This window comes from Hemitrygon akajei, chromosome 25, assembly GCF_048418815.1.
Source record: "Hemitrygon akajei chromosome 25, sHemAka1.3, whole genome shotgun sequence".
Taxonomy (NCBI): Eukaryota; Metazoa; Chordata; class Chondrichthyes; order Myliobatiformes; family Dasyatidae; genus Hemitrygon; species Hemitrygon akajei.
The window spans coordinates 2,501,525-2,529,265 of record NC_133148.1 but is presented as its reverse complement, the minus strand read 5'-3'; the positions used below and the strand labels follow the sequence as shown (position 1 = coordinate 2,529,265).

Sequence of the window (27,741 nt, the reverse complement as noted above, 5' to 3'; positions counted from 1 at the left end):
CAGCCTGCTTCTCAACAGAAGGCAAGTGGGTACTCAACGATGTTTACTGCCCTCTCGCTCGCTGCCATCAGAGGTAGGTGTCTTTGTGTGACAGTCTCTCGGTGTCTCTGCGTGACAGTCTCTCGGTGTCTCTGAGTGACAGTCTCTCGGTGTCTCTGAGTGACAGTCTCTCTGTGTCTCTGAGTGACAGTCTCTCGGTGTCTTTGTGTGACAGTCTCTCTGTGTCTCTGTGTGACAGTCTCTCGGTGTGACAGTCTCTCGGTGTCTCTGTGTGACGGTCTCTCGGTGTCTCTGTGTGACAGTCTCTCAGTGTCTTTGTGTGACAGTCTCTCAGTGTCTCTGTGTGACAGTCTCTCGGTGTCTCTGTGTGACAGTCTCTCAGTGTCTTTGTGTGACAGTCTCTCTGTGTCTCTGTGTGACAGTCTCTCGGTGTCTCTGTGTGACAGTCTCTCGGTGTCTTTGTGTGACAGTCTCTCAGTGTCTTTGCGTGACAGTCTCTCGGTGTCTTTGTGTGACAGTCTCTCGGTGTCTTTGTGTGACAGTCTCTCTGTGTCTCTGTGTGACAGTCTCTCGGTGTCTTTGTGTGACAGTCTCTCAGTGTCTTTGCGTGACAGTCTCTCGGTGTCTTTGTGTGACAGTCTCTCAGTGTCTTTGTGTGACAGTCTCTCTGTGTCTCTGTGTGACAGTCTCTCGGTGTCTCTGTGTGACAGTCTCTCGGTGTCTTTGCGTGACAGTCTCTCGGTGTGACAGTCTCTCGGTGTCTTTGTGTGACAGTCTCTCGGTGTCTTTGTGTGACAGTCTCTCGGTGTCTTTGTGTGACAGTCTCTCGGTGTCTTTGAGTGACAGTCTCTCGGTGTCTTTGTGTGACAGTCTCTCGGTGTCTTTGAGTGACAGTCTCTCTGTGTCTCTGTGTGACAGTCTCAGTGTCTTTGAGTGACAGTCTCTCGGTGTCTTTGTGTGACAGTCTCTCGGTGTCTCTGTGTGACAGTCTCTCGGTGTGACAGTCTCTCGGTGTCTCGGTGTGACAGTCTCTCGGTGTCTCTGTGTGACAGTCTCTCAGTGTCTCTGTGTGACAGTCTCTCGGTGTCTCGGTGTGACAGTCTCTCGGTGTCTTTGTGTGACAGTCTCTCGGTGTCTCTGTGTGACAGTCTCTCGGTGTGACAGTCTCTCGGTGTCTCGGTGTGACAGTCTCTCGGTGTCTTTGAGTGACAGTCTCTCGGTGTCTTTGTGTGACAGTCTCTCGGTGTCTCTGTGTGACAGTCTCTCGGTGTGACAGTCTCTCGGTGTCTCGGTGTGACAGTCTCTCGGTGTCTCTGTGTGACAGTCTCTCGGTGTCTTTGCGTGACAGTCTCTCGGTGTGACAGTCTCTCGGTGTCTTTGTGTGACAGTCTCTCGGTGTCTTTGTGTGACAGTCTCTCGGTGTCTTTGTGTGACAGTCTCTCGGTGTCTTTGTGTGACAGTCTCTCGGTGTCTTTGTGTGACAGTCTCTCAGTGTCTGTGTGACAGTCTCTCGGTGTCTCTGTGTGACAGTCTCTCGGTGTCTTTGCGTGACAGTCTCTCGGTGTGACAGTCTCTCGGTGTCTTTGTGTGACAGTCTCTCGGTGTCTTTGTGTGACAGTCTCTCGGTGTCTTTGAGTGACAGTCTCTCGGTGTCTTTGTGTGACAGTCTCTCGGTGTCTTTGAGTGACAGTCTCTCGGTGTCTTTGTGTGACAGTCTCTCGGTGTCTTTGTGTGACAGTCTCTCGGTGTCTTTGTGTGACAGTCTCTCGGTGTCTTTGAGTGACAGTCTCTCAGTGTCTCTGTGTGACAGTCTCTCAGTGTGACAGTCTCTCGGTGTCTCTGTGTGACAGTCTCTCGGTGTCTTTGTGTGACAGTCTCTCAGTGTCTCTGTGTGACAGTCTCTCGGTGTCTCTGAGTGACAGTCTCTCTGTGTGACAGTCTCTCGGTGTCTCTGTGTGACAGTCTCTCGGTGTCTCTGTGTGACAGTCTCTCAGTGTCTCTGAGTGACAGTCTCTCTGTGTCTTTGTGTGACAGTCTCTCGGTGTCTCTGTGTGACAGTCTCTCGGTGTCTCTGTGTGACAGTCTCTCGGTGTCTCTGAGTGACAGTCTCTCTGTGTCTTTGTGTGACAGTCTCTCAGTGTCTCTGTGTGACAGTCTCTCAGTGTCTCTGTGTGACAGTCTCTCGGTGTCTCTGAGTGACAGTCTCTCTGTGTGACAGTCTCTCGGTGTCTTTGTGTGACAGTCTCTCGGTGTCTCTGAGTGACAGTCTCTCTGTGTCTTTGTGTGACAGTCTCTCGGTGTCTTTGAGTGACAGTCTCTCGGTGTCTTTGTGTGACAGTCTCTCGGTGTCTCTGTGTGACAGTCTCTCAGTGTCTCTGAGTGACAGTCTCTCTGTGTCTTTGTGTGACAGTCTCTCGGTGTCTTTGAGTGACAGTCTCTCGGTGTCTTTGTGTGACAGTCTCTCGGTGTCTCTGAGTGACAGTCTCTCGGTGTCTCTGAGTGACAGTCTCACTGTGTCTTTGTGTGACAGTCTCTCTGTGTCTCTGTGTGACAGTCTCTCGGTGTCTCGGTGTGACAGTCTCTCGGTGTCTCGGTGTGACAGTCTCTCGGTGTCTCTGTGTGACAGTCTCTCTGTGTCTCTGTGTGACAGTCTCTCTGTGTCTCTGTGTGACAGTCTCTCTATGTCTCTGTGTGACAGTCTCTCTATGTCTCTGTGTGACAGTCTCTCTGTGTCTCTGTGTGACAGTCTCTCTATGTCTCTGTGTGACAGTCTCTCTATGTCTCTGTGTGACAGTCTCTCTATGTCTCTGTGTGACAGTCTCTCTATGTCTCTGTGTGACAGTCTCTCTATGTCTCTGTGTGACAGTCTCTCTGTGTCTCTGTGTGACAGTCTCTCTATGTCTCTGAGTGACAGTCTCACTGTGTCTCTGTGTGACAGTCTCTCAGTGTCTCTGTGTGACAGTCTCTCAGTCTCTCAGTGTGACAGTCTCTCAGTGTGACAGTCTCTCGGTGTCTGTGTGACAGTCTCTCAGTGTGACAGTCTCTCGGTGTCTCTGTGTGACAGTCTCTCGGTGTCTCTGTGTGACAGTCTCTCGGTGTCTTTGTGTGACAGTCTCTCGGTGTCTCTGTGTGACAGTCTCTCGGTGTCTCTGTGTGACAGTCTCTCGGTCTCTCTGCGTGACAGTCTCTCAGTGTCTTTGTGTGACAGTCTCTCGGTGTCTTTGAGTGACAGTCTCTCGGTGTCTCTGTGTGACAGTCTCTCGGTGTCTTTGTGTGACAGTCTCTCGGTGTCTTTGTGTGACAGTCTCTCGGTGTCTCTCGGTGTGACAGTCTCTCGGTGTCTTTGTGTGACAGTCTCTCGGTGTCTTTGTGTGACAGTCTCTCTGTGTCTCTGTGTGACAGTCTCTCTGTGTCTCTGTGTGACAGTCTCTCGGTGTCTTTGTGTGACAGTCTCTCTGTGTCTCTGTGTGACAGTCTCTCGGTGTCTTTGTGTGACAGTCTCTCTGTGTCTCTGAGTGACAGTCTCTCGGTGTCTTTGTGTAACAGTCTCTCTGTGTCTCTGTGTGACAGTCTCTCTGTGTCTCTGTGTGACAGTCTCTCGGTGTCTTTGTGTGACAGTCTCTCTGTGTCTCTGTGTGACAGTCTCTCGGTGTCTCTGTGTGACAGTCTCAGTGTCTCTGAGTGACAGTCTCTCGGTGTCTTTGTGTGACAGTCTCTCAGTGTCTCTGTGTGACAGTCTCTCGGTGTCTCTGTGTGACAGTCTCTCTGTGTCTCTGTGTGACAGTCTCTCTGTGTCTTTGTGTGACAGTCTCTCAGTCTCTCAGTGTGTCAGTCTCTCAGTGTCTCTGTGTGACAGTCTCTCTGTGTCTCTGTGTGACAGTCTCTCTGTGTCTCTGTGTGACAGTCTCTCTGTGTCTTTGTGTGACAGTCTCTCAGTCTCTCAGTGTGTCAGTCTCTCAGTGTCTCTGTGTGACAGTCTCTCGGTGTCTCTGTGTGACAGTCTCTCTGTGTCTCTGTGTGACAGTCTCTCGGTGTCTTTGTGTGACAGTCTCTCTGTGTCTCTGAGTGACAGTCTCTCGGTGTCTTTGTGTAACAGTCTCTCGGTGTCTTTGTGTGACAGTCTCTCGGTGTCTCTGTGTGACAGTCTCTCTGTGTCTCTGTGTGACAGTCTCTCAGTGTCTCTGTGTGACAGTCTCTCGGTGTCTCTGAGTGACAGTCTCACTGTGTCTTTGTGTAACAGTCTCTCTGTGTCTTTGTGTGACAGTCTCTCGGTGTCTCTGAGTGACAGTCTCTCGGTGTCTCTGTGTGACAGTCTCTCTGTGTCTCTGTGTGACAGTCTCTCTGTGTCTCTGTGTGACAGTCTCTCAGTGTCTCTGTGTGACAGTCTCTCGGTGTCTCTGTGTGACAGTCTCTCTGTGTCTCTGTGTGACAGTCTCTCGGTGTCTCTGTGTGACAGTCTCAGTGTCTCTGAGTGACAGTCTCTCGGTGTCTTTGTGTGACAGTCTCTCGGTGTCTTTGTGTGACAGTCTCTCTGTGTCTCTGCGTGACAGTCTCTCAGTGTCTCTGTGTGACAGTCTCTCTGTGTCTCTGTGTGACAGTCTCTCGGTGTCTTTGTGTGACAGTCTCTCAGTCTCTCTGTGTGTCAGTCTCTCAGTGTCTCTGTGTGACAGTCTCTCGGTGTCTCGGTGTGACAGTCTCTCGGTGTCTCGGTGTGACAGTCTCTCGGTGTCTCTGTGTGACAGTCTCTCAGTGTCTCTGTGTGACAGTCTCTCAGTGTGACAGTCTCTCGGTGTCTCTGTGTGACAGTCTCTCGGTGTCTCGGTGTGACAGTCTCTCGGTGTCTCGGTGTGACAGTCTCTTGGTGTCTCTGTGTGACAGTCTCTCTGTGTCTCTGTGTGACAGTCTCTCGGTGTCTCTGTGTGACAGTCTCTCACTGACTGCTCCTGAAGGAAAGTGTCTACGCTCGAATGGTCTGCTCAATGCTGCTGGAGAATTGTGCTGGAGTCCTGGGTCTCGTGCAAAGTTAATCGATGCGGTTTCTGCATTGGACTCTATAGATCAGGTTATGATGCCTGGACTCGATAGATCACGTTATGACGCCTGGACTCTGTAGATCACGTTATGACGCCTGGACTCTGTAGATCACGTTATGACGCCTGGACTCTATTGAGTTTGTGTTTTATATTCACTGTTTTTGGCTCATCTTTTTCTGCAGCTTACGTGATTTAATCTAATTACGGATGGGCGTGGGGGGGGGGGGGGTGAGGTTTGATGTTTTACTGTGAACGGGTTCCATAGTTTTCTTTGTTTTGTGACTGTGGAAAGACAAATCTCAGGGGCTGTTTCATGAATACAGTGGCATGCAAATGTTTGGGCAGCCGAGGTCAAAATTTCTGTTACTGTGAATAGTTAGGTAAGTAGAAGATGAACTGATCTCCAGAGGTCATAAAATTAACGATGAAACATTCTTTTCAACATTTTAAGCAAGATTCGTGTATTATTTTTGTTTTGTACAATTTTAGAGTGAAAAAAAGGAAAGCAGCAGGATTCAAAAGTTTGGACACCCCAAGAGATTTGAGCTCTCAGATAACTTTTACCAAGGTCTCAGACCTTAATTAGCTTGTTAGGGCTATGGCTTGTTCACAGTCATCGTTAGGAAAGGCCAGGTGATGCAAATTTCAAAGCTTTATAAATACCCTGACTCCTCAAACCGTGTCCCAACAGTCAGCAGCCATGGGCTCCTCTAAGCAACTGCCTAGCACTCTGAAAATTAAAATAAGTGGTGCCCACAAATCAGGAGAAGGCTAAAAGAAGATAGCAAAGCGTTTTCAGGTAGCCGTTTCCTCAGTTCGTAATGCGATTAAGAAATGGCAGTTAACAGGAACGGTGGACATCAAGTTGAGGGCTGGAAGACCAAGAAAACTTTCCAAGAGAACTGCTCGTAGGATTGCTAGAAAGGCAAATCAAAACCCCCGTTTGACTGCAAAAGACCTTCAGGAAGATTTAGCAGCGTCTGGAGTGGTGGTGCACTGTTCTACTGTGCAGCGACACCTGCACAAATATGACCTTCATGGACGAGTCATCAGAAGAAAATCTTTCCTGTGTCCTAACTACAAAATTCAGCATCAGAAGTTTGCAAAGGAACATCTAAACAGGCCTGATACATTTTGGAAACAAGTCCTGTGGAGTGATGAAGTTAAATAGAACATTTTGGCCCAATGAGCAAAGGTATGTTTGGAGAAAAAAGGGTGCAGAATTTCAGTAAAATAACACCTCTCCAGCTGTTAAGCAACATACGGTCCTCACAATCCCCTGACATCATCGAAAATCTGTGGATAGACCTTAAAAGAGCAGTGCATGCAAGACAGCCCAAGAATCTCAGAGAACTGGAAATCTTCTGCAAGGAAGAATGGGCGAAACAAGAATGGAAAGACTCTGAGCTGGCTACAGAAAGCATTTACAAGCTGTGATACTTGCCAAAGGGGGTGTTACTAAGTACTGACAATGCAGGGTGCCCAAACTTTTGCTTCGGGCCCTTTTCCTATTTTGTTATTTTGAAACTGTAAAAAATGGGAATAAAAAAAGCAATCTTGCTTAAAATATTAAAGGAATGTGTCATCTTTAACTTTATGCCTTTTGGAAATCAGGTCATCTCTTATTTGCTTAGCTATTCACAGTAACAGAAATTTTGACCGGGGTGCCCAAACTTTTGCATTCCACTGTATATATTTTGATAAAAGATGTACTTTGTAACTTTGAACGTTTAATGACTGAATCAGCAGTGAAAGAAGACGGTAAATGAAAGTGGGTACACACCAGCCATTGAAACTGAGCTCCTGCTGGCCGATGAAGACAACAAGCAGTGTGGTTAATGTGCTAGTAATTCTGGACTCAGTGGCCAATGCTGCTGGGCGACTCGGAGCAAATCACTCACCAGACTAATAACTACTCGACGTTATGAAGATTATTTGCAGTTTTATTTTTACCAATTCTCCCTGCACGCATTTTATACAGGGAGTGGTGGCGAGGTGGGGGGGGGGTGGCGAAGGTGGGGGGGGTGGCGAAGGTGGGGGGGGGTGGCGAGGTGGGGGGGGGTGGCGAGGTGGGGGGGGTGGCGAAGGTGGGGGGGGTGGCGAGGTGGGGGGGGGTGGCGAGGTGGGGGGGGTGGCGAGGTGGGGGGGGTGGCGAAGGTGGCTGCATTGGGCGGCACACATGGGGCTTGAATGAACCAAAATGGGAAACGGTTGGGTCAGGTTCTACCCGGGATTTCTGGCCCTCAAGTTCCCGGCCCCGGGATGAAAGTCCCCACTTACGGGAAGAACGAGGTGAAGTGGCTCCCAAATCCGTAAATGTTGAAGAAACATCCCATGGGAAGGCTCTTGAGGAGCAGGAGCAGCGTGTCCTGTGGGGGGGAAGAGAACTTGTCAGTCCTGAAGACTCTCCCGGGCATTCCCACAACTCCACATCCCGGCCGGAAAATCGAAACAGACCCTCGGTCCCATAGGCCCGCACGACTGATTCCCTCTGCATCCCGGGCCGGATTTACCTTGGCACACTGGATCCGGGACCTGGAGTTTCCGTGGGACATCAGCATTCCCATACTGCCCGACCTATCCATGAGGAAGATGAACTCGCCTGCCGGCACGTCCTGGCGATCCTCGGGAAATCGGGGGAAGAGATTCACCATGACAGTGGGGTCGGCCATCAGAGTCCCTGTGTTGGGGCAAGAGGAGCGTGTCAGGGGGGAGGAGGGGACTCTTCCCAAATGACCCAATCAGTACTGGTTATCTAGGAGCACAGGACTCATCCGGCCACCTCCCATCCCCACCCTGCATCTCACACCCCCATCCCAATCCCTCCTAACCCCATCAGAGCTCCATCACACACCCTACATGGGCAAATTCACAAAAAATCACCGTCCACCCCAACCTTTCCCATCACCCCCACACCCCATCTGACCAACGTCCCAAACCCCTTCCCCCATCCTAAACTCCATCCCACAATACACCTGCCCTCTCTCACTTCCCATCCGCCCTTCCAGCCCCATCCCATACGTTCCCACTCCCCTCTCACCCCATACAACCCTACTCCAACAGCCACCCCCACAATAATGGGACACATTCGCCTTCCCAGAGAAGCCCCCACCTGGAGCAGCAGACCCCAGTCCTCCCTCGAGGATGGCACTCGGTTCATGGACCTTCTCGGAGAACATCAAGAGCTCGACGTCCCTGTCGAAACCGTGACCCTTCACCAGGGAGAGCTGGAAATGGGGATCACAACACAGGGTCAGAACACAGAGCAGAACAGGAGGGGACAGAGAGTCACCAGAAACTCCCCTTCAGGGAGAGGGACTGAGGGACACTAGTCAGTGTACAGATATCCCCCTGAGGGAGAGGGACTGAGGGACACCAGTCAGTGTACAGATATCCCCCTGAGGGAGAGGGACTGAGGGACACCAGTCAGTGTACAGATATCCCCCTGAGTGAGAGGGACTGAGAGACACCAGTCAGTGTACAGATATCACCCTGAGGGAGAGGGACTGAGGGACACCGGTCAGTGTACAGATATCCCCGAAGGAGAGGGACTGAGGGACACCAGTCAGTTTACAGATATCCCTCTGAGTGAGAGGGACTGAGGGACACCAGTCAGTGTACAGATATCCCCCTGAGGGAGAGGGACTGAGGGACACCAGTCAGTGTACAGATATCCCTCTGAGGGAGAGGGACACAGGGACACCGGTCAGTGTACAGATATCTCCCTGAGGGAGAGAGACTGAGGGACATCAGTCAGTGATCAGATATCCCCCTGAGGGAGAGGGACTGAGGGACACCGGTCAGTGTACAGATATCCCCCTGAGGGAGAGGGACTGAGGGACACTGGTCAATGTACAGATATCCCCCTGAGTGAGAGGGACTGAGAGACACCGGTCAGTGTACAGATATCCCCCTGAGGGAGAGGAACTGAGGGACACCAGTCAGTGTACAGATATCCCCCTGAGGGAGAGGAACTGAGGGACACTGGTCAGTGTACAGATATCCCCCTGAGGGAGAGGAACTGAGGGACACCAGTCAGTGTACAGATATCCCCCTGTGGGAGAGGGACTGAGGGACACCGGTCAGTGTACAGATATCCCTCTGAGGGAGAGGGACTGAGGGACACCGGTCAGTGTACAGATATCCCCTGAGGGACACTGGTCAGTGTACAGATATCCCCCGAGGGAGAGGGACGGAGGGACATCGGTCAGTGTACAGATATCCCCCTGAGGGGGAGGGATTGAGGGACACCGGTCAGTGTACAGATATCCCTCTGAGGGAGAGGGACTGAGAGACACCAGTCAGTGTACAGATATCCCCCTGAGGGAGAGGGGCTGAGGGACACCGGTCAGTGTACAGATATCCCCCTGAGGGAGAGGGATTGAGGGACACCGGTCAGTGTACAGATATCCCTCTGAGGGAGAGGGACTGAGAGACACCAGTCAGCGTACAGATATCCCCCTGAGGGAGAGGGGCTGAGGGACACTGGTCAGTGTACAGATATCCCCCTGAGGGAGAGGGATTGAGGGACACGGGTCAGTGTACAGATATCCCCCTGAGGGAGAGGGGCAGAGGGACATTGGTCAGTGTACAGATATCCCCCTGAGGGAGAGGGACTGAGGGACACCAGTCAGTGTATCTGATGTCCATCTGTCCGGTTGAATTGTTACTTTATTCCCACTTCCCCTCCACAAGACCACTGTCCCACTGATGGATATTGGTGTGAAACATCCTTCCTTACCTTGGCTGACGTCTTGTCGGGATTGAGGAATTCCACGGGTGTCACTTGGCAATTGGATTGGATCCGGGAGATCCCATGTGGGCTGTGGAAATGAGCCTCCAGCTCCAAAGTGTAGATTGGCTTGTCCGTGGAGGCACTGGCCTGGGTTATACAGGGACCCTGAGTGCCTGGGGGAGTTGGAGGTGGTTTCGTTAGATTCAAGAGCACTGAACGGGGGAGTCTGACCCTGTCCTTGGGAGTGTGTGACGGGACGGTGTGGAGGGATCCTCACCCCGTGTCTGACCCTGTCCCTGGGAGTGTGTGACGGGACGGTGTGGAGGGAGCCTCACCCTGTGTCTGACCCTGTCCCTGGGAGTGTGTGACGGGACGGTGAGGAGGGATCCTCACCCCGTGTCTGACCCTGTCCCTGGGAGTGTGTGACGGGACGGTGTGGAGGGAGCCTCACCCTGTGTCTGACCCTGTCCCTGGGAGTGTGTGACGGGACGGTGTGGAGGGAGCCTCACCCTGTGTCTGACCCTATCCCTGGGAGTGTGTGACGGGACGGTGTGGAGGGAGCCTCACCCTGTCACTGGGACTGTGTGATGGGACGGTGTGGAGGGAGTCTCACCCTGTCCCTGGGAGAGTGTGATGGGACGGTGTGGAGGGAGCCTCACCCTGTGTCTGACCCTGTCCCTGGGAGTGTGTGACGGGACGGTGTGGAGGGAGCCTCACCCTGTGTCTGACCCTGTCACTGGGAGTGTGTGACGGGACGGCGTGGAGGGAGCCTCACCCTGTGTCTGACCCTGTCACTGGGAGTGTGTGACGGGACGGCGTGGAGGGAGCCTCACCCTGTGTCTGACCCTGTCACTGGGAGTGTGTGACGGGACGGCGTGGAGGGAGCCTCACCCTGTGTCTGACCCTGTCACTGGGAGTGTGTGACGGGACGGCGTGGAGGGAGCCTCACCCTGTGTCTGACCCTGTCACTGGGAGTGTGTGACGGGACGGCGTGGAGGGAGCCTCACCCTGTGTCTGACCCTGTCCCTGGGAGTGTGTGACGGGACGGCGTGGAGGGAGCCTCACCCTGTGTCTGACCCTGTCCCTGGGAGTGTGTGACGGGACGGCGTGGAGGGAGCCTCACCCTGTGTCTGACCCTGTCCCTGGGAGTGTGTGACGGGACGGCGTGGAGGGAGCCTCACCCTGTGTCTGACCCTGTCCCTGGGAGTGTGTGACGGGACGGCGTGGAGGGAGCCTCACCCTGTGTCTGACCCTGTCCCTGGGAGTGTGTGACGGGACGGCGTGGAGGGAGCCTCACCCTGTGTCTGACCCTGTCCCTGGGAGTGTGTGACGGGACGGCGTGGAGGGAGCCTCCCCCTGTGTCTGACCCTGTCCCTGGGAGTGTGTGACGGGACGGCGTGGAGGGAGCTTCACCCTGTGTCTGACCCTGTCCCTGGGAGTGTGTGACGGGACGGCGTGGAGGGAGCCTCACCCTGTGTCTGACCCTGTCCCTGGGAGTGTGTGACGGGACGGCGTGGAGGGAGCCTCACCCTGTGTCTGACCCTGTCCCTGGGAGTGTGTGACGGGACGGTGTGGAGGGATCCTCACCCCGTGTCTGACCCTGTCCCTGGGAGTGTGTGACGGGACGGTGTGGAGGGATCCTCACCCCGTGTCTGACCCTGTCCCTGGGAGTGTGTGACGGGACGGTGTGGAGGGAGCCTCACCCCGTGTCTGACCCTGTCCCTGGGAGTGTGTGACGGGACGGTGAGGAGGGATCCTCACCCCGTGTCTGACCCTGTCCCTGGGAGTGTGTGACGGGACGGTGTGGAGGGAGCCTCACCCCGTGTCTGACCCTGTCCCTGGGAGTGTGTGACGGGACGGTGAGGAGGGATCCTCACCCCGTGTCTGACCCTGTCCCTGGGAGTGTGTGACGGGACGGTGTGGAGGGAGCCTCACCCCGTGTCTGACCCTGTCCCTGGGAGTGTGTGACGGGACGGTGTGGAGGGAGCCTCACCCTGTGTCTGACCCTGTCCCTGGGAGTGTGTGACGGGACGGTGAGGAGGGATCCTCACCCCGTGTCTGACCCTGTCCCTGGGAGTGTGTGACGGGACGGTGTGGAGGGAGCCTCACCCTGTGTCTGACCCTGTCCCTGGGAGTGTGTGACGGGACGGTGAGGAGGGATCCTCACCCCGTGTCTGACCCTGTCCCTGGGAGTGTGTGACGGGACGGTGTGGAGGGATCCTCACCCTGTGTCTGACCCTGTCACTGGGAGTGTGTGACGGGACGGTGTGGAGGGAGCCTCACACTGTGTGTGACCCTGTCTCTGGGAGTGTGTGACGGGACGGTGTGGAGGGAGCCTCACCCTGTCTCTGAGAGTGTGTGATGGGACGGTGTGGAGGAAGCCTCAGCCCGTGTCTGACCCTGTCCCTGGGAGTGTGTGACGGGACGGTGTGGAGGGAGTCTCACCCTGTGTCTGACCCTGTCCCTGGGAGAGTGTGACGGGACGGTGTGGAGGGAGCCTCACCCTGTCACTGGGACTGTGTGATGGGACGGTGTGGAGGGAGCCTCACCCTGTCCCTGGGAGAGTGTGACGGGACGGTGTGGAGGGAGCCTCACCCTGTGTCTGACCCTGTCCCTGGGAGTGTGTGACGGGACGGTGTGGAGGGAGCCTCACCCTGTGTCTGACCCTGTCACTGGGAGTGTGTGACGGGACAGCGTGGAGGGAGCCTCACCCTGTGTCTGACCCTGTCCCTGGGAGTGTGTGACGGGACGGTGTGGAGGGAGCCTCGCCCTGTGTCTGACCCTGTCCCTGGGAGTGTGTGATGGGACGGTGTGGAGGGAGCCTCCCCCTGTGTCTGACCATGTCCCTGGGAGTGTGTGACGGGACGGTGTGGAGGGAGCCTCACCCTGTGTCTGACCCTGTCCCTGGGAGTGTGTGACGGGACGGTGTGGAGAGAGCCTCACCCCGTGTCTGACCCTGTCCCTGGGGGTGTGTGACTGGACGGTGTGGAGGGAGCCTCACCCTGTGTCTGACCCTGTCCCTGGGAGTGTGTGATGGGACGGTGTGGAGGGAGCCTCACCCTGTGTCTGACCCTGTCCCTGGGAGTGTGTGATGGGACGGTGTGGAGGGAGCCTCACCCTGTCCCTGGGAGTGTGTGACGGGATGGTGTGGAGGGAGCCTCACCCTGTCCCTGGGAGTGTGTGATGGGACGGTGTGGAGGGAGCCTCACCCTGTCCCTGGGAGTGTGTGATGGGACGGTGTGGAGGGAGCCTCACCCTGTCCCTGGGTGTGTGTGACGGGACGGTGTGGAGGGAGCCTCACCCTGTGTCTGACCCTGTCCCTGGGAGAGTGTGACGGGACAGTGTGGAGGGAGCCTCACCCTGTCACTGGGACTGTGTGATGGGACGGTGTGGAGGGAGCCTCACCCTGTCCCTGGGAGAGTGTGACGGGACAGTGTGGAGGGAGCCTCACCCTGTGTCTGACCCTGTCCCTGGGAGTGTGTGACGGGACGGTATGGAGGGAGCCTCACCCTGTGTCTGACCCTGTCACTGGGAGTGTGTGACGGGACAGCGTGGAGGGAGCCTCACCCTGTGTCTGACCCTGTCCCTGGGAGTGTGTGACGGGACGGTGTGGAGGGAGCCTCACCCTGTGTCTGACCCTGTCCCTGGGAGTGTGTGACGGGACGGTGTGGAGGGAGCCTCCCCCTGTGTCTGACCCTGTCCCTGGGAGTGTGTGACGGGACGGTGTGGAGGGAGCCTCACCCTTTGTCTGACCCTGTCCCTGGGAGTGTGTGACGGGACGGTGTGGAGGGATCCTCACCCCATGTCTGACCCTGTCCCTGGGAGTGTGTGACGGGACGGTGTGGAGGGAGCCTCATCCTGTGTCTGACCCTGTCCCTGGGAGTGTGTGACGGGACGGTGTGGAGGGAGCCTCACCCTGTGTCTGACCCTGTCCCTGGGAGTGTGTGACGGGACGGTGTGGAGGGATCCTCACCCCGTGTCTGACCCTGTCCCTGGGAGTGTGTGACGGGACGGTGTGGAGGGAGCCTCATCCCGTGTCTGACCCTGTCCCTGGGAGTGTGTGACGGGACGGTGTGGAGGGAGCCTCACCCTGTGTCTGACCCTGTCCCTGGGAGTGTGTGATGGGACGGTGTGGAGGGAGTCTCACCCTGTGTCTGACCCTGTCCCTGGGAGAGTGTGACGGGACGGTGTGGAGGGAGCCTCACCCTGTCACTGGGACTGTGTGATGGGACGGTGTGGAGGGAGCCTCACCCTGTCCCTGGGAGAGTGTGACGGGACGGTGTGGAGGGAGCCTCACCCTGTGTCTGACCCTGTCCCTGGGAGTGTGTGACGGGACGGTATGGAGGGAGCCTCACCCTGTGTCTGACCCTGTCACTGGGAGTGTGTGACGGGACGGCGTGGAGGGAGCCTCACCCTGTGTCTGACCCTGTCCCTGGGAGAGTGTGACGGGACGGTGTGGAGGGAGCCTCACCCTGTGTCTGACCCTGTCCCTGGGAGTGTGTGACGGGACGGTGTGGAGGGAGCCTCCCCCTGTGTCTGACCCTGTCCCTGGGAGTGTGTGACGGGACGGTGTGGAGGGAGCCTCACCCTGTGTCTGACCCTGTCCCTGGGAGTGTGTGACGGGACGGGGTGGAGGGAGCCTCACTCTGTGTCTGACCCTGCCCCTGGGAGTGTGTGTCGGGACGGTGTGGAGGGTGCCTCACCCTGTGTCTGACCCTGTCCCTGGGAGTGTGTGATTGGACGGTGTGGAGGGAGCCTCACCCTGTGTCTGACCCTGTCCCTGGGAGTGTGTGACGGGACGGTGTGGAGGGAGCCTCACCCTGTCCCTGGGAGTGTGTGACGGGATGGTGTGGAGGGAGCCTCACCCTGTCCCTGGGAGTGTGTGATGGGACGGTGTGGAGGGAGCCTCACCCTGTCCCTGGGAGTGTGTGATGGGACGGTGTGGAGGGAGCCTCACCCTGTCCCTGGGTGTGTGTGACGGGACGGTGTGGAGGGAGCCTCACCCTGTGTCTGACCCTGTCCCTGGGAGTGTGTGACTGGATGGTGTGGAGGGAGCCTCCCCCTGTGTCTGACCCTGTCCCTGGGAGTGTGTGATGGGACGGTGTGGAGGGAGCCTCACCCCGTGTCTGACCCTGCCCCTGGGAGTGTGTGACGGGACGGTGTGGAGGGAGCCTCACCCCGTGTCTGACCCTGTCCCTGGGAGTGTGCGACGGGACGGTGTGGAGGGAGCCTCCCCCTGTGTCTGACCCTGTCCCTGGGAGTGTGTGATGGGACGGTGTGGAGGGAGCCTCACCCTGTCCCCGGGAGTGTGTGACGGGACGGTGTGGAGGGAGCCTCACCCTGTGTCTGACCCTGTCCCCGGGAGTGTGTGACCGGATGGTGTGGAGGGAGCTTCACCCTGTGTCTGACCCTGTCCCCGGGAGTGTGTGACGGGACGGTGTGGAGGGAGCCTCCCCCTGTGTCTGACCCTGTCCCTGGGAGTGTGTGACGGGATGGTGTGGAGGGAGCTTCACCCTGTGTCTGACCCTGTCCCCAGGAGTGTGTGACGGGACGGTGTGGAGGGAGCCTCACCCTGTCCCTGGGAGTGTGTGACGGGACGGTGTGGAGGGAGCCTCACCCTGCGTCTGACCCTGTCACTGGGAGTGTGTGACGGGACGGTGTGGAGGGAGCCTCCCCCTGTGTCTGACCCTGTCCCTGGGAGTGTGTGACGGGACGGTGTGGAGGGAACCTCACCCTGTGTCTGACCCTGTCCCTGGGAGTGTGTGATGGGATGGTGTGGAGGGAGCTTCACCCTGTGTCTGACCCTGTCCCCGGGAGTGTGTGACGGGACGGTGTGGAGGGAGCCTCACCCTGTCCCTGGGAGTGTGTGACGGGACGGTGTGGAGGGAGCCTCACCCTGTGTCTGACTCTCTCCCACTGCAGGGTAGCATCGGTGGGTGACCCTCTCTTTGGGACCAGGAACTTACCTGCAGGGGTGTACCGGGGGTTTAGGACAGCGGGCAGAGTGAAGCGGACGGCACCATCAGCTTCAAGGGGCAGTTCCTGGGCCAGGCTGAAGGAGACTGTGGCCGCACAGCCTGGGGGCAGGTTGCCCACCCTGCAGGTGAAGATGTCACTGCTACTGCTGTCCTCCTCGAGCAGGAAGGCCTGCTGGCCGGAGGAGATGGCATCGTCGTAGTCGTCCTGAGCCTGGAGGAGAGGGGCGTGGGCGGTTTGGGGCAGAGAGCAGAGGAGGCTGGTTACCAGATCTGCCTCCTTCCCCCCACCCCAACATGGAGTCTGGTCCCAGATCCCAAGATCCCTGTGTCCGGTAACATTTCTCTGAGATCCCAGGATCTCATCTGAGGTCCCGAGTCGATACTTCAAGATAGAAGGTCCCAGCTCTGGCTGAAAGACCTTAACTTGGGACAGATCTGCCAGCTCGTCACCACCGCAGATAAAATTACACAGCTCCAATTCAGAACCCCACCCCTCTTAGCCACACCGAAAGTTCATCTCCCACCGTACAATCCGGGGATCACCACTCTGGAATCGCAATCCCACATCAGTCTTCACAGAACTTGATTCCCACCCCAGGGGAGTCTGACTCCGACTGAGATGTCGAAAGATAATTTGTCCCGTTAACTTGCAGGAAATTAGCTGCTTTTAGATGATTAAGTGGTCTTTGTCAAGTATTATTGAGATTTTAACATCAGGGTGTATTTGTCCTGATGACATGCAAGAATTCAGATACTAATCGCACACGTTGTTTTTGTGTGGATGACCTTTGCCTCTGCTTTAGGTGCTGAATTATTCTTTGTCTCGTTCTGTCACTGTTGCCAGGCAGGTGACTGCGGGGGGGGTAGCTAAAAACTGTATCTTGCATACGTGACCGACTGTGGTGTAACCCCCTATAAAGAGGGAGGACTGTTCCCCTGTTCGGGGTGCATCGCTTCACAGGACCCCGCAAGCTCTGCCAAGTTTGTTGAGCGATCCTCCTAAAAGCTTGTACTTGCTTAAATAACGAATCATGGCTCGCCACAGAAGTTGGCGTATTGCATTTGTTTCAAGTGTGTAAGAATCTCAAGAAAACCAAACCGACAGCACACTGCACACCTCGAACCCAAAATCTCCCCTCTGCTGCCCTGGGATGCTGGAGCAGATTCCCACTCCAGGACCTTTCCTGGATGCAGGACACTGATCTTTCATTCAGGGTGCTCACGGATATCTGGAAACCTCCGCCACCAAATCTGGATCCACAGGATCAGCTTCAGTGTACAGGGATACACCACCAACCTCACACTCCCCGCCAACCTCCCCATGACCCTCAACCTCTGACCTCCCATGTGAACCCCACCCACAGCTCTCAGTACCCTTGCCCACCCACCTGTTCCCGTTCCTTTATCTCGGCCACCAACGTCTTCCCGTCCACCATCGCTTGGAAGTTGTAGACGGCAGAATCGCTGTCCACAGGGAATGTGAACACGGCCTCCAGGGGAGCAGCCTCCTCATTCCTGTACTCCAGGTCTGCAGACACATCGGCCACAAAGCCCTTCACCTCCACTCGCACCGAGATCTTCTTCAGAGGAACTGGGTCGGGACGGGGGAATAACAAGGTGAGGGGGAGGGTGTGGAAACCACCATTGGAAATCCTAACAAACACACCCCTTTCCATTCACTCCCACCGTACACAATCTCAATGGACACACCCTTCCCATTCACTCCCACCGTCCACAATCCCAATGGACCCCACCCCTTCCCATTCACTCCCACTGTACACAATCCCAATGGACCCCACCCCTTCCCATTCACTCCCACCATACACAATCCCAATAGACCCCACCCCTTCTCATTCACTACCACCATACACAATCCCAATGGACCCCAACCCTTCCCATTCACTCCCACCGTCCACAATCCCAATGGACCCCACCCCTTCCCATTCACTCCCACCGTACACACTCCCAATGGACCCCACCCCTTCCCATTCACTCCCACCATACACAATCCCAATGGACCCCACCCCTTCTCATTCACTCCCACCGTACACAATCCCAATGAACCCCACCCCTTCCCATTCACTCCCACCGTACACAATCCCAATGAACCCCACCCCTTCCCACTCACTCCCACCATACACAATCCCAATGGACCCCACCCCTTCTCATTCACTCCCACCGTACACAATCCCAATGAACCCCACCCCTTCCCATTCACTCCCACCGTACACAATCCCAATGGGACCCACCCCTTCCCATTCACTCCCACCATACACAATCCCAATGGACCCCACCCCTTCTCATTCACTACCGTGTCCACAATCCAAATGGCCCTCTCCCATTCCCATTCCTGAATCCAGTCAGGGAATGGGATTGCGTGAACCAACATGGACTCAGTGGCCAAATGCCCTCCTAGTCAAAGGGAACTGTGTTAAACATGGCTGACCGCTCACCTGGGGTGTTCTGGGCTGTCACGAGTCCGCAGTGTCTGACCATTGTGTGACTGAAATGCAAACGAAGGTACAAGTGTTGTGTGTGGCCCAGGATTTCACCGCCCCCTTCCCCCACATCAATCCCAACCCACCGGCCACCACACTCCACCCCCCAGCAGACAATGCCATTTCACTCTGAGCCTGCCCCAGCACAAATCTCAAGCCGTGCACCAGAGCTGCTGATGCTGGGAGTCTGTGAGGAATCCCCATTTATGGGGAGCATCAGGGCAACAGGGACCACAATATATGTGGGTGGAAACCTTTTCTATATACACTATTGTGATTTATAGCTTATTGTTATAGCACGGCAACAATGAATATAGAATTGAGACAGGTTTACTATAATAAATAAATCATTTATTAAACACTGCTCAAAAAAAAAACAAAAGTAAATGAAAAACTAACTTAACCTGAAGTCGGCTGTGATATGGCAGCTCGAACAGTTCTTAAAGTGATAATGCAAAAACAGTTTTTAAAAGTAGTAATCCAAAAGTCCAAATGATTTACACAGTCACTTAGCAAAGTTTTCCTAGAAGTAACGAATTCCTCACTGACGTCACAACGTTACTGCTGACCCCAGTCAAAATATGCCTTGCCCGAAGGAGTCATGGCGAAGGAAATAAAACGGGTTAACGGCACTGTCCTTTCCTTGACAAAACCTTGCTCCGGCCCTTTCTGCTCTTTTGCAGGGACTATCATGGAACGCAGGTTACTAATTCCTACCGAATGAAGATTAATTATGGTCGAACCTGTTCCACTGCTGTAAACACCAACTTTTCTTGATTCTTCGGGTTTTCCGTGCTTCATTAAATTCTTCACTCTCTAACTGGACTAAGCTGGCAGTATTGCAGCGAAACTGCCAGTAATAACCTTTGAGACTTAAGGCAGAAAGTAAAACTCCACTTTAGAACAAAACTGCATCATGACATCAAATACGCAGCAGAATGGAGTCACTGATGAATTCAACCACGAACTGACCTGCGTCACAGGGAGGGGTTCTCCTTTTATATCGTTGATAAAACTATCACATGACCTCTCACTGGCGGGAAAATTATGTCACTCCACCATCACAAGACCCAGCATCATGCCCAGCAGAGCCTCAATTACATCATGGTCATGTGACAGGCACAAGATACCCATGAGTACGTAACACCTCCCTCCAAAAAAAAAAATTTTGGTCTGTTATGAACAACATTTTAACAATTACTATTTACAAAAGAAAAATACAAGTGTACAAAATTTACAAGATACACAGTATACATAGTATTATCATACAGCATCTTACAACTGACTATACAGTAGGAGTGTTACAAATGGTAAAATATCACTCCATAAAAAAAATTACATTGTACATTCAACATCAAGATAGACAATCAGCAATCATATTATCTTTGCCTTTGAGTTATCAAAATATTGTACTCCTGTAACATTAAACCTTTTGTTACTAAACTGAAGTTTGATGTATTTCCTTAACCATTTTCCTTAACCAAGCCCGGACCTACAAAATAACCAAGGTAAGTCACAGTGGCATGTCCAAATTCACTTTAAGCTAAGTTTATAGTTAGGTTGGCTTTTGAAAGCCTTTCAAATAATTTCTCCACTGCAGTAATGTGTACAGCAGCCATCGTTCGAGTGGACTGAGTCGGAGTGGGACGGCTTTGGCTCAATCAGGCTTCGGCGAGAAACAGGCAGAGGTGAGGGTAGGTTCCGGTAAGTTTCTGTTTTCTTTTTTTTCGTTGTTCAGACTAGGGAATATGCCAGGCAGGATGTTGGAATGCTCCTCTTGCAGGATGTGGGAAGTCAGGGAGACCTCCGGTCCCTGACAATGACACCTGCAAGAACTGCATCCAGCAGCAGCTCCTAACAGGCTGCGTTAGGGGACTGGAGCAGGAGCTGGATGACCTCCGGATCATTCCGGAGACTGAGCAGTTTATAGATAGTAGCTTCCGGGAGGTAGTTACACCCAAGGAACAGGGCACAGGTAATTGGGTTACCGTCAGGTGAGGGAAGGGGAAAGGGCAGGTAGTGCAGGGTTCCCTTGTGGCCATTCCCCTCCAAAACAGGTATATCAGTTTAGATACTGTTGGGGGTGATGGCTTACCTGGAACAAACTGCGGCAGCCGGATCTCTGGCACTGAGTCTGGTTCTGCAGTGCAGAGGGGAGGGAGGAAGAAGAGGAGAGCGGTAGTGAAAGGGGACTCCATAGTCAGGGGTATAGACAGGAGATTCTGTGGTCGTGACAGAGACTCCCGGATGGTTTGTTGCCTCCCAGGTGCCAGGGTCAGGGATGTCTCTGATCGCGTGCACAGCATTCTGAGGTGGGAGGGTGATCAGCCAGATGTCATGATACACATCAGTACCAATGACATAGGTAGAAAGAGTGAGGAGGTCCTGAAGAGTGAGTACAGAGAGCTTTGTAGGAAGTTGAAAAACAGGGCCTCGAGGGTGGTAATCTCAGGATTGCTACCTGTGCCACGTGCCAGTGAGGGTAACAGTAGGATGCTCTGGAGGATGAACACGTGGCTGAGAAACTGGTGTAGGGGGCAGGGTTTCAGATTTCTAGATCATTGGGACCTCTTCTGGGACAGGTGAAACCTGTACAAGAGAGACGGGTTACAAGGGGACCAATATCCTTGCAGGGGTGTTTGCTAGTGTTATTGGGGAGGGTTTAAACTAGATTTGCAGGGGGATGGGAACCAGAGTGCCAGAGTAGATAGTGGAACAGGGGTAAAAATAAATGATGTTAGTAGTTCATGCAAAGTCACAAATAGTAAGGTTGTGTGTGGTGGTAATAATCTTCTGAGGTGTGTATATTTCAATGCGAGGTTTATTGTGGGAAAGGCAGATGAGCTGAGGGTCTGGATTGACACATGGAATTAATACATCATAGCCATTACTGAAACTTTGCATCTGTATTTACTAAGGAAACTGGAATGGAGTCTATGGAAACAAGTAGTGAGGTCATGGAACTTACACAGATTAAAGAGGAGGAGGTGCTTGCTGTCTTGAGGCAAATCAAAGTAGATAAATCCCCAGGACCTGACAGGGTATTCCCTCAGACCTTGAAAGAGACTAGTGTTGAAATTGCAAGGGCCCTGGCAGAAATATTTAAAATGTCGATATCCACGGGTCAGGTGCCGGAGGATTGGAGGATAGCTCATGTAGTTCCGTTGTTTAAAAAAGGCTCAAAAAGTAAGCCGGGAAATTATAGGTCAGTAAGTTTGACATCGGTAGTAGGTAAATTATTGGAAGGAATACTAAGAGATAGGATCTACAAGTATTTGGATAGACAAGAACTAATTAGAAAAAGTCAGCATGGCTTTGTGCGTGGTAGGTCACGTTTAACCAATCTATTAGAGTTTTTCCAGGAAGTTACCAGGAAAGTGGATGAAGGGAAGGCAGTGGATGTTGTCTACATGGACTTCAGTAAGGCCTTTGACAAGGTCCCGCATGGGAGGTTAGTTAGGAAGATTCAGTCGCTAGGTATACATGGAGAAGTAGTAAATTGGATTAGACATTGGCTCAATGGAAGAAGTCAGAGAGTGGTAGTGGAGGATTGCTACTCTGAGTGGAGGCCTGTGACTAGTGGTGTGCCACAGGGATCAGTGCTGGGTTCGTTGTTATTTGTCATTTATATCAATGATCTGGATGATAATGTGGTACATTGGATCAGCAAATTTGCTGATGATATAAAGATTGAAGGTGTGGTGGACAGTGAGGAAGGTTTTCAAAGCTTGCAGAGGGATTTGGACCAGTTGGAGGAATGGGCTGAAAAATGGCAAATGGAGTTTAATGCGGACAAGTGTGAGGTATTGCACTTCGGAAGGTCAAACCAAGGTAGAACATACAAGGTAAATGGTAGGACACTGAGGAGTGCAGTAGAACAGAGGGATCTGGGAGTACAGATACATAATTCCCTGAAAGTGGTATCACAAGTCGATAGGGTTGTAAAGAGAGCTGTTGGTACATTGGCTTTTATAAATCAAAGTATTGAGTATAAGAGTTGGAATGTAATGGTGAGGTTGTATAAGACATTGGTGAGACCGAATTTGGAGTATTGTGTGCAGTTTTGTCACCTAATTACAGGAAGGATATTAATAAGGTTGAAAGACTGCAGAGAAGGTTTACAAGGATGTTGCCGGGACTTGAGAAACTGAGTTACAGAGAAAGGTTGAATAGGTTAGGACTTTATTCCCTGGAGTGTAGAAGAATGAGGGGTGATTTGATAGAGGTATATAAAATTATGATGGGTATAGATAGAGTGCAGGCTTTTTCCACTGAGGCTAGGGGAGAAAATAAAACAGAGGTCATGGATTAAGGGTGAAAGGGGAAAAGATTAAAGAGAACATGGGGGGGGGGGAGTTTCTTTACACAGAGAGTGGTGGGAGTGTGGAATGAGCTGCCAGATGAAGTGGTGAATGCGGGCTCACTTTTGACATTTAAGAAAAAGTTGGACAGGTACATGGAAGAGAGGGGTTTGGAGGGATATGGCCCAGGTGCAGGTCAGTGGGACTAGGCCAGGCATGGGCAAACTACGGCCCGCGGGCCATATGCGGCCCGTTAAGCTTTTTGATGAAATTATGTTAATAAACCTTGTTAACACCTCAGATCATTCCTGAGAATCGCCACAACAAAACTAAATCCAGACTTTGATGCGCTGGCTAAAAAGGGAGACCAACAACACTGTTCCCACTGAAATTAAAAATAAGTTTCTTCGTTGTGTTATGTAAAAAATGCATTTGAAAATTTTTTTTTCAATAAGCCTTACATGTTACATGTCATTTCTGTTAAGTGATGGACATGAGTAGTGCGCAGGTGCACGTACGTTCTCAAAATAAAAAATGCGCTCCAGATCAAATAACGCGCTCCGCATACTGGCGCGCTGTCACTGTTCTGTCCTTGTGCTGGTCGTTGTTGAGTTTTGGCACGGGGACAATTGAATAAGAAGGAGCAGGACAAGTAGTCCTGCATCTCCTACCGTTTTTGAAATAAAGACAGTCAGGAGGAGAGTGAGGATGATAATATCTTGAAGGATAACAGAATTTTCAGTGCTTTAAAATAATAACTGTTACTATTAAAAAAAGCTGTATTTTATTCATTTAATTTTCAGTGTTTTAAAAGTCATTTCAATAAATAGCTAAATACCATGGGACTTCAAAGACAGATATTTTGTTGTAATGCATTTGTTCATTTTCAATTGAAATTAAAGCACATGTTTTCTACATATCCCATGATATTTTATTTTCTCTTATGAGGTGTATTACCAAAACACTCCATCCATCTGCTCCTGGTCCGGCCCCCCTGTCAAATTTTAGAACCCTTTGTGGCCCACAAGTCAAAAAGTTTGCCCACCCCTGGACTAGGCAGAAAAATGGTTCAGCACAGCCAAAGAAGGGCCAAAAGGCCTGTTTCTGTGCTGGAATGTTCTATGGTGTGCTTCCCAAGTATCATTTCCTGTAACTAAATCATCAATATAAGCATCTGTATCTTTCAATCCCTCAATCACAGAGTTACTCATCTGCTAGAAACTACCTGGGGCATTGTTCATCCCAAATGGAAGAATATTATATTCATATTGCCCAGATGGAGTTACAAATGCAGAAATCTCTCTACCTCTGTCCATCAATGGAACACACCAGTACTCTTTCAATAAATCAATCTTTGTAAGGAACTTTGCTTTTCCCACTTATCTACACAATATTCTACTCTAGGAATTGGATATGCATCTGTTTTCATTACAGCATTCACATTCCTGTAATCCGTACAAATCCGAATACTACCGTCCGACTTAGGCACCATAACACAAGGTGAACTCCAATTCGAGTTAGAAGGTCTAATAATATTATTCTCTAATATTTATTTAATTTCTTTCTCAGCAAGTTCAACATTTTCCGATGTTCATCCTATATGGATGTTGCTTTATGGGTTTGGCATCTCCAACATCTACATCATGTGAAGCTACTGTGGTTCTTCTAGGAACGTCTGGAAATAAATACTTATATTTAAAAATTAATTGCTTCATTGGCTGCTTCTGCTCTGGTTGTAAATGTGCTGTTTTCTCATCAATATTTTCCAGAATGGTTGAGTTTGGTAACCTGACAGAAACAATGTTGGGTTTAGGATGAGTTTCAGATGAATCATCCATTATGTTCCTAGTGAGATCAGACTCATTATTATTGATCACAAAAGTCACAGTAGCAGACTGTCTCTCATAATATGGTTTAATCATATTTATATGGCAAAGCTGAATTGGCCTTCTACAATCTGGAGTTTTTAATCACGTAATCCACTTCATTAATTTTAGACACAATTTCATAAGGACCATGAAATCTAGCTCGTAAAGGATTCGTTTGCACTAGGAAAAGAATCAGCACCTTATCTCCAGGCTTAAATGTCCTCATCCGAGCTTCTTTATCATACCAGGTTTTCATTTTCTCCTGAGCCAATTTTAAATTTTCCCTGGCTAAACTACAAGCTTTATATAATCTGTCTTTAAATTCTAAAACATAGTCCAGCAAATTAGTGTCTACCTCTTTATTAATCCATTTTTCTTTTAATAAGGCCAAAGGTCCTCTAACTCTATGCCCAAATACAAGTTCAAATGGACTGAAACCTAATGATTCTTGTACCAACTCCCTTACTGCAAATAGAAGTCTATACCCTCATCCCAATCATTTCCATTGTCCACACAACATGTTCTAATCATAGTCTTGAGGGTAGAATGAAACCTCTCCAAGGCACCTTGAGATCCTTGGTGGTATGCAGAGGAGGTAATCTGCTTAGCTCCCAATTTATAAACCATCTGTTGAAACAATCCAGACATAAAATTACTGCCTTGATCAGATTGTATTTCCTTAAGCAATCCAAAGTAAGTAAAGAATTTTATAAGAGCCTTTATTACAGTTTTAGTTGTTATATTCCTAAGTGGTACTGCCTCTGGAAACCTAGACGCAGTGCACATGATAGTCAACAAGTACTGATAACCAGTTTTTGTTTTTGGTAAGGGTCCTACACAATCTATAATAATTTTGGAAAATGGTTCACCGAATGCTGGAATAGGTTGCAGTGGGGCCACTAGAATAACTTGATTAGGTTTACCCACAATTTGACAAGTATGACATGTTCTGCAAAACGTCCCCACATCTTTTCACAAACCAGGCCAGTAAAAATGTTTTAAAATCTTGTCCACAGTTTTCCTTACCCCTTGATGTCCACCCAAGGGCACACTATGGGCTAAAGTTAAAAATATAATTTCGATAAACTTTAGGAACAACTACCTTGTGAACAATATTCCATTCATCACTTGCAGGAATTGTAGGCGATCTCCACTTCCTCATCAATACCCCTTTTCCAAAATAATATCCTACTGGCACCTTATCAATTTCACTGTCCGGAAGAGCTTGTTCTTTTAATTTGAGAATCTCAGGGTCTCTACTCTGCTCTGCTATCATCTCCTTCCAAGACAGAGACAAATCTCCATGGTCAGACATACTCCAAGAATCTTGTTCAAACAATGAAGGTAAGAAAGTTTCTGACACATCCTCAGCATTGGAATCCTGAGTTGAACTGTCATGGGTAATAACCTCTTTCTGCCATAGTTCAAATTACAACACAGGAGGAATCTGTGTTTGAATCCATCCATGGTTCCCTGACTTTATTGTCAAATGCATCCCAGGAAAAACTTGTCCACCTGCCAAGTCAATTCCTAACAATAAAGAAATATCCTTCACAGGTAAGCTAGGTTGTAATCCTACTTTAACAAGTCCCGTAACTAACCTTGACCTTAAATTAACCCTATGCAGATGTACAGGCATAAGGGCACCCCCAACACCTCGTATATAATTTACCTCACCAGTGTCAGACACTTCATTAAACTTTAACACACTGTCTAACAGCACTGATTGAGAAGCTCCAGTATCCCCAAGGATTTTCATTGGCATTGGGGTGGATCCCTCTTTCAAGGATACAAATACTTCAGTTATAAAATGATCATATCCCTTCTTAACATGGTCAGACTCTAACAAAACTTCATTTGTGTTTATCAAACCCTGTGAATTTACAGGTGTATCAGTATGTTGCACACAAGCATCTGGGACTGCTTCCTTCTCTTTCCTTTTCAATTGGAAACAGTTGGCTATTACGTGACCAGGTTTCTTACAATAATTACAAATGGGATCAAACTGTCTTTCCTTCACAGGTTTACCTTCCTCCTTACCTTTCTCACTAACTTCTGATTTAATTTCTGGTTTACCTTGATTCCCTGTGTAATTTTTCCTTTTAAAGATCTGCCCTGAGGAAATTTTTTCTTGTGGATTAAAGCATACTCATCAGCTAATTTAGCAGAGTCCTGCAATGTATCAGTATCCCTCTCATTTAAGTAGGTTCTTACTTCAACAGGGATGCTCCTTTTAAATTGCTCCATTAAAATCAGCTCTTTCAATTTATTATAGTCCCCATTTACATTTTTAGAGGAAACCCATCTCTCAAAACACACAAATTTATCGTAGGCAAATTCCACATAAGTTTGTTTCCCACAGATTTCTTCAAATTTCTGAATCTTTCTCTATATTCTTCCGGAACTAGCTCATACACCTTTAATATGAACAGTTTCACAGTATCATAATCAAGTGCTTGCTCAGCAGTTAAAGCTGTATAAACTTGTTGTGCTTTGCCTTTAACTACACTCTGTAACAACACTGACCATCTCTTTCGGCCACTCTGAAATCATAGCAACGGTTTCAAGATGTAGAAAATATTTCTCTACTTCTATTTCATTAAATGGAGGGACCAATTTAACTTCCTGACTAACAACAAACATTTTTCTAGAACCAGAAGACTGATTCTCGGACCTTAATTCTACCATCACAAATTCAAATTCTCTCTTTTTATTTTCAGCTTCTAACCTACATCGCTCCAAGTCCATTTTACTTTGCTCTAACTTAATTTGTTCGATTTGTAACTGCATCTCTAGAGTACTTATTGGAAACATATCTAAAATCGATTCATCAAAATCACCCGAATCTACACAGTGTGACGCAATTTTTCTCTGAATTACACACTTTGTTGTAGACCTCGAAATACCTTTAAGTTCCAACCTGCACGCAATCTCAGATACATCACTCTTTTTTGCCTTCGCTAATAACTCCGGGTCTGGTAGTGCCAGGAAGTCGTCAATATTCATTGCTGCCGAATATCACTCACAAGCCAATCAAACAAAAGAATCAGGTATTCCCCTGTTCCAAAACACCGATCAATAATCAAACAAGCAATTAAACTCAAAAATGGTACTAATCCCGGACGAGCACCCAATTATTATGGCAGAGCAACAATGAATATAGAATTGAGACAGGTTTACTATAATAAATAAATCATTTATTAAACAATGCTAAAAAAACCCAAAAGTAAACAAACGACTAACTTAACCGGAAGTCGGCTGCGATACGGCAGCTCGAACAGTTTTTAAAGCAATAATGCAAAAACAGTTCTTAAAAGTAGTAATGCAA

The 27,741-nt window shown here is 50.7% G+C and overlaps 1 protein-coding gene across 8 annotated transcripts in view; it reads right to left on the bottom strand.

The window, feature by feature from the left end:
• LOC140716321 (von Willebrand factor A domain-containing protein 5A-like) overlaps positions 1-27,741 on the bottom strand; it is an 88,537-nt gene that overhangs the window by 54,493 nt on the left and 6,303 nt on the right. For 6 of the 8 annotated variants that reach the window (XM_073028915.1, XM_073028916.1, XM_073028910.1 and 3 more), the window contains exons 2-8: positions 18,200-18,249; positions 17,135-17,337; positions 15,735-15,957; positions 9,775-9,941; positions 8,146-8,260; positions 7,547-7,713; positions 7,314-7,402 (exon numbers count right to left, since the gene is read on the bottom strand). In XM_073028915.1, the coding sequence (XP_072885016.1) occupies positions 7,314-7,402; positions 7,547-7,713; positions 8,146-8,260; positions 9,775-9,941; positions 15,735-15,957; positions 17,135-17,337; positions 18,200-18,242 (1,007 nt within the window). In that variant the 5' untranslated portion in view covers positions 18,243-18,249. Of the gene's footprint in view, positions 1-7,313; positions 7,403-7,546; positions 7,714-8,145; positions 8,261-9,774; positions 9,942-15,734; positions 15,958-17,134; positions 17,338-18,199; positions 18,250-18,987; positions 19,117-19,216; positions 19,402-27,741 lie in introns of those variants that run through there. The other 2 variants (XM_073028912.1, XM_073028911.1) reach the window with 2 other exon arrangements.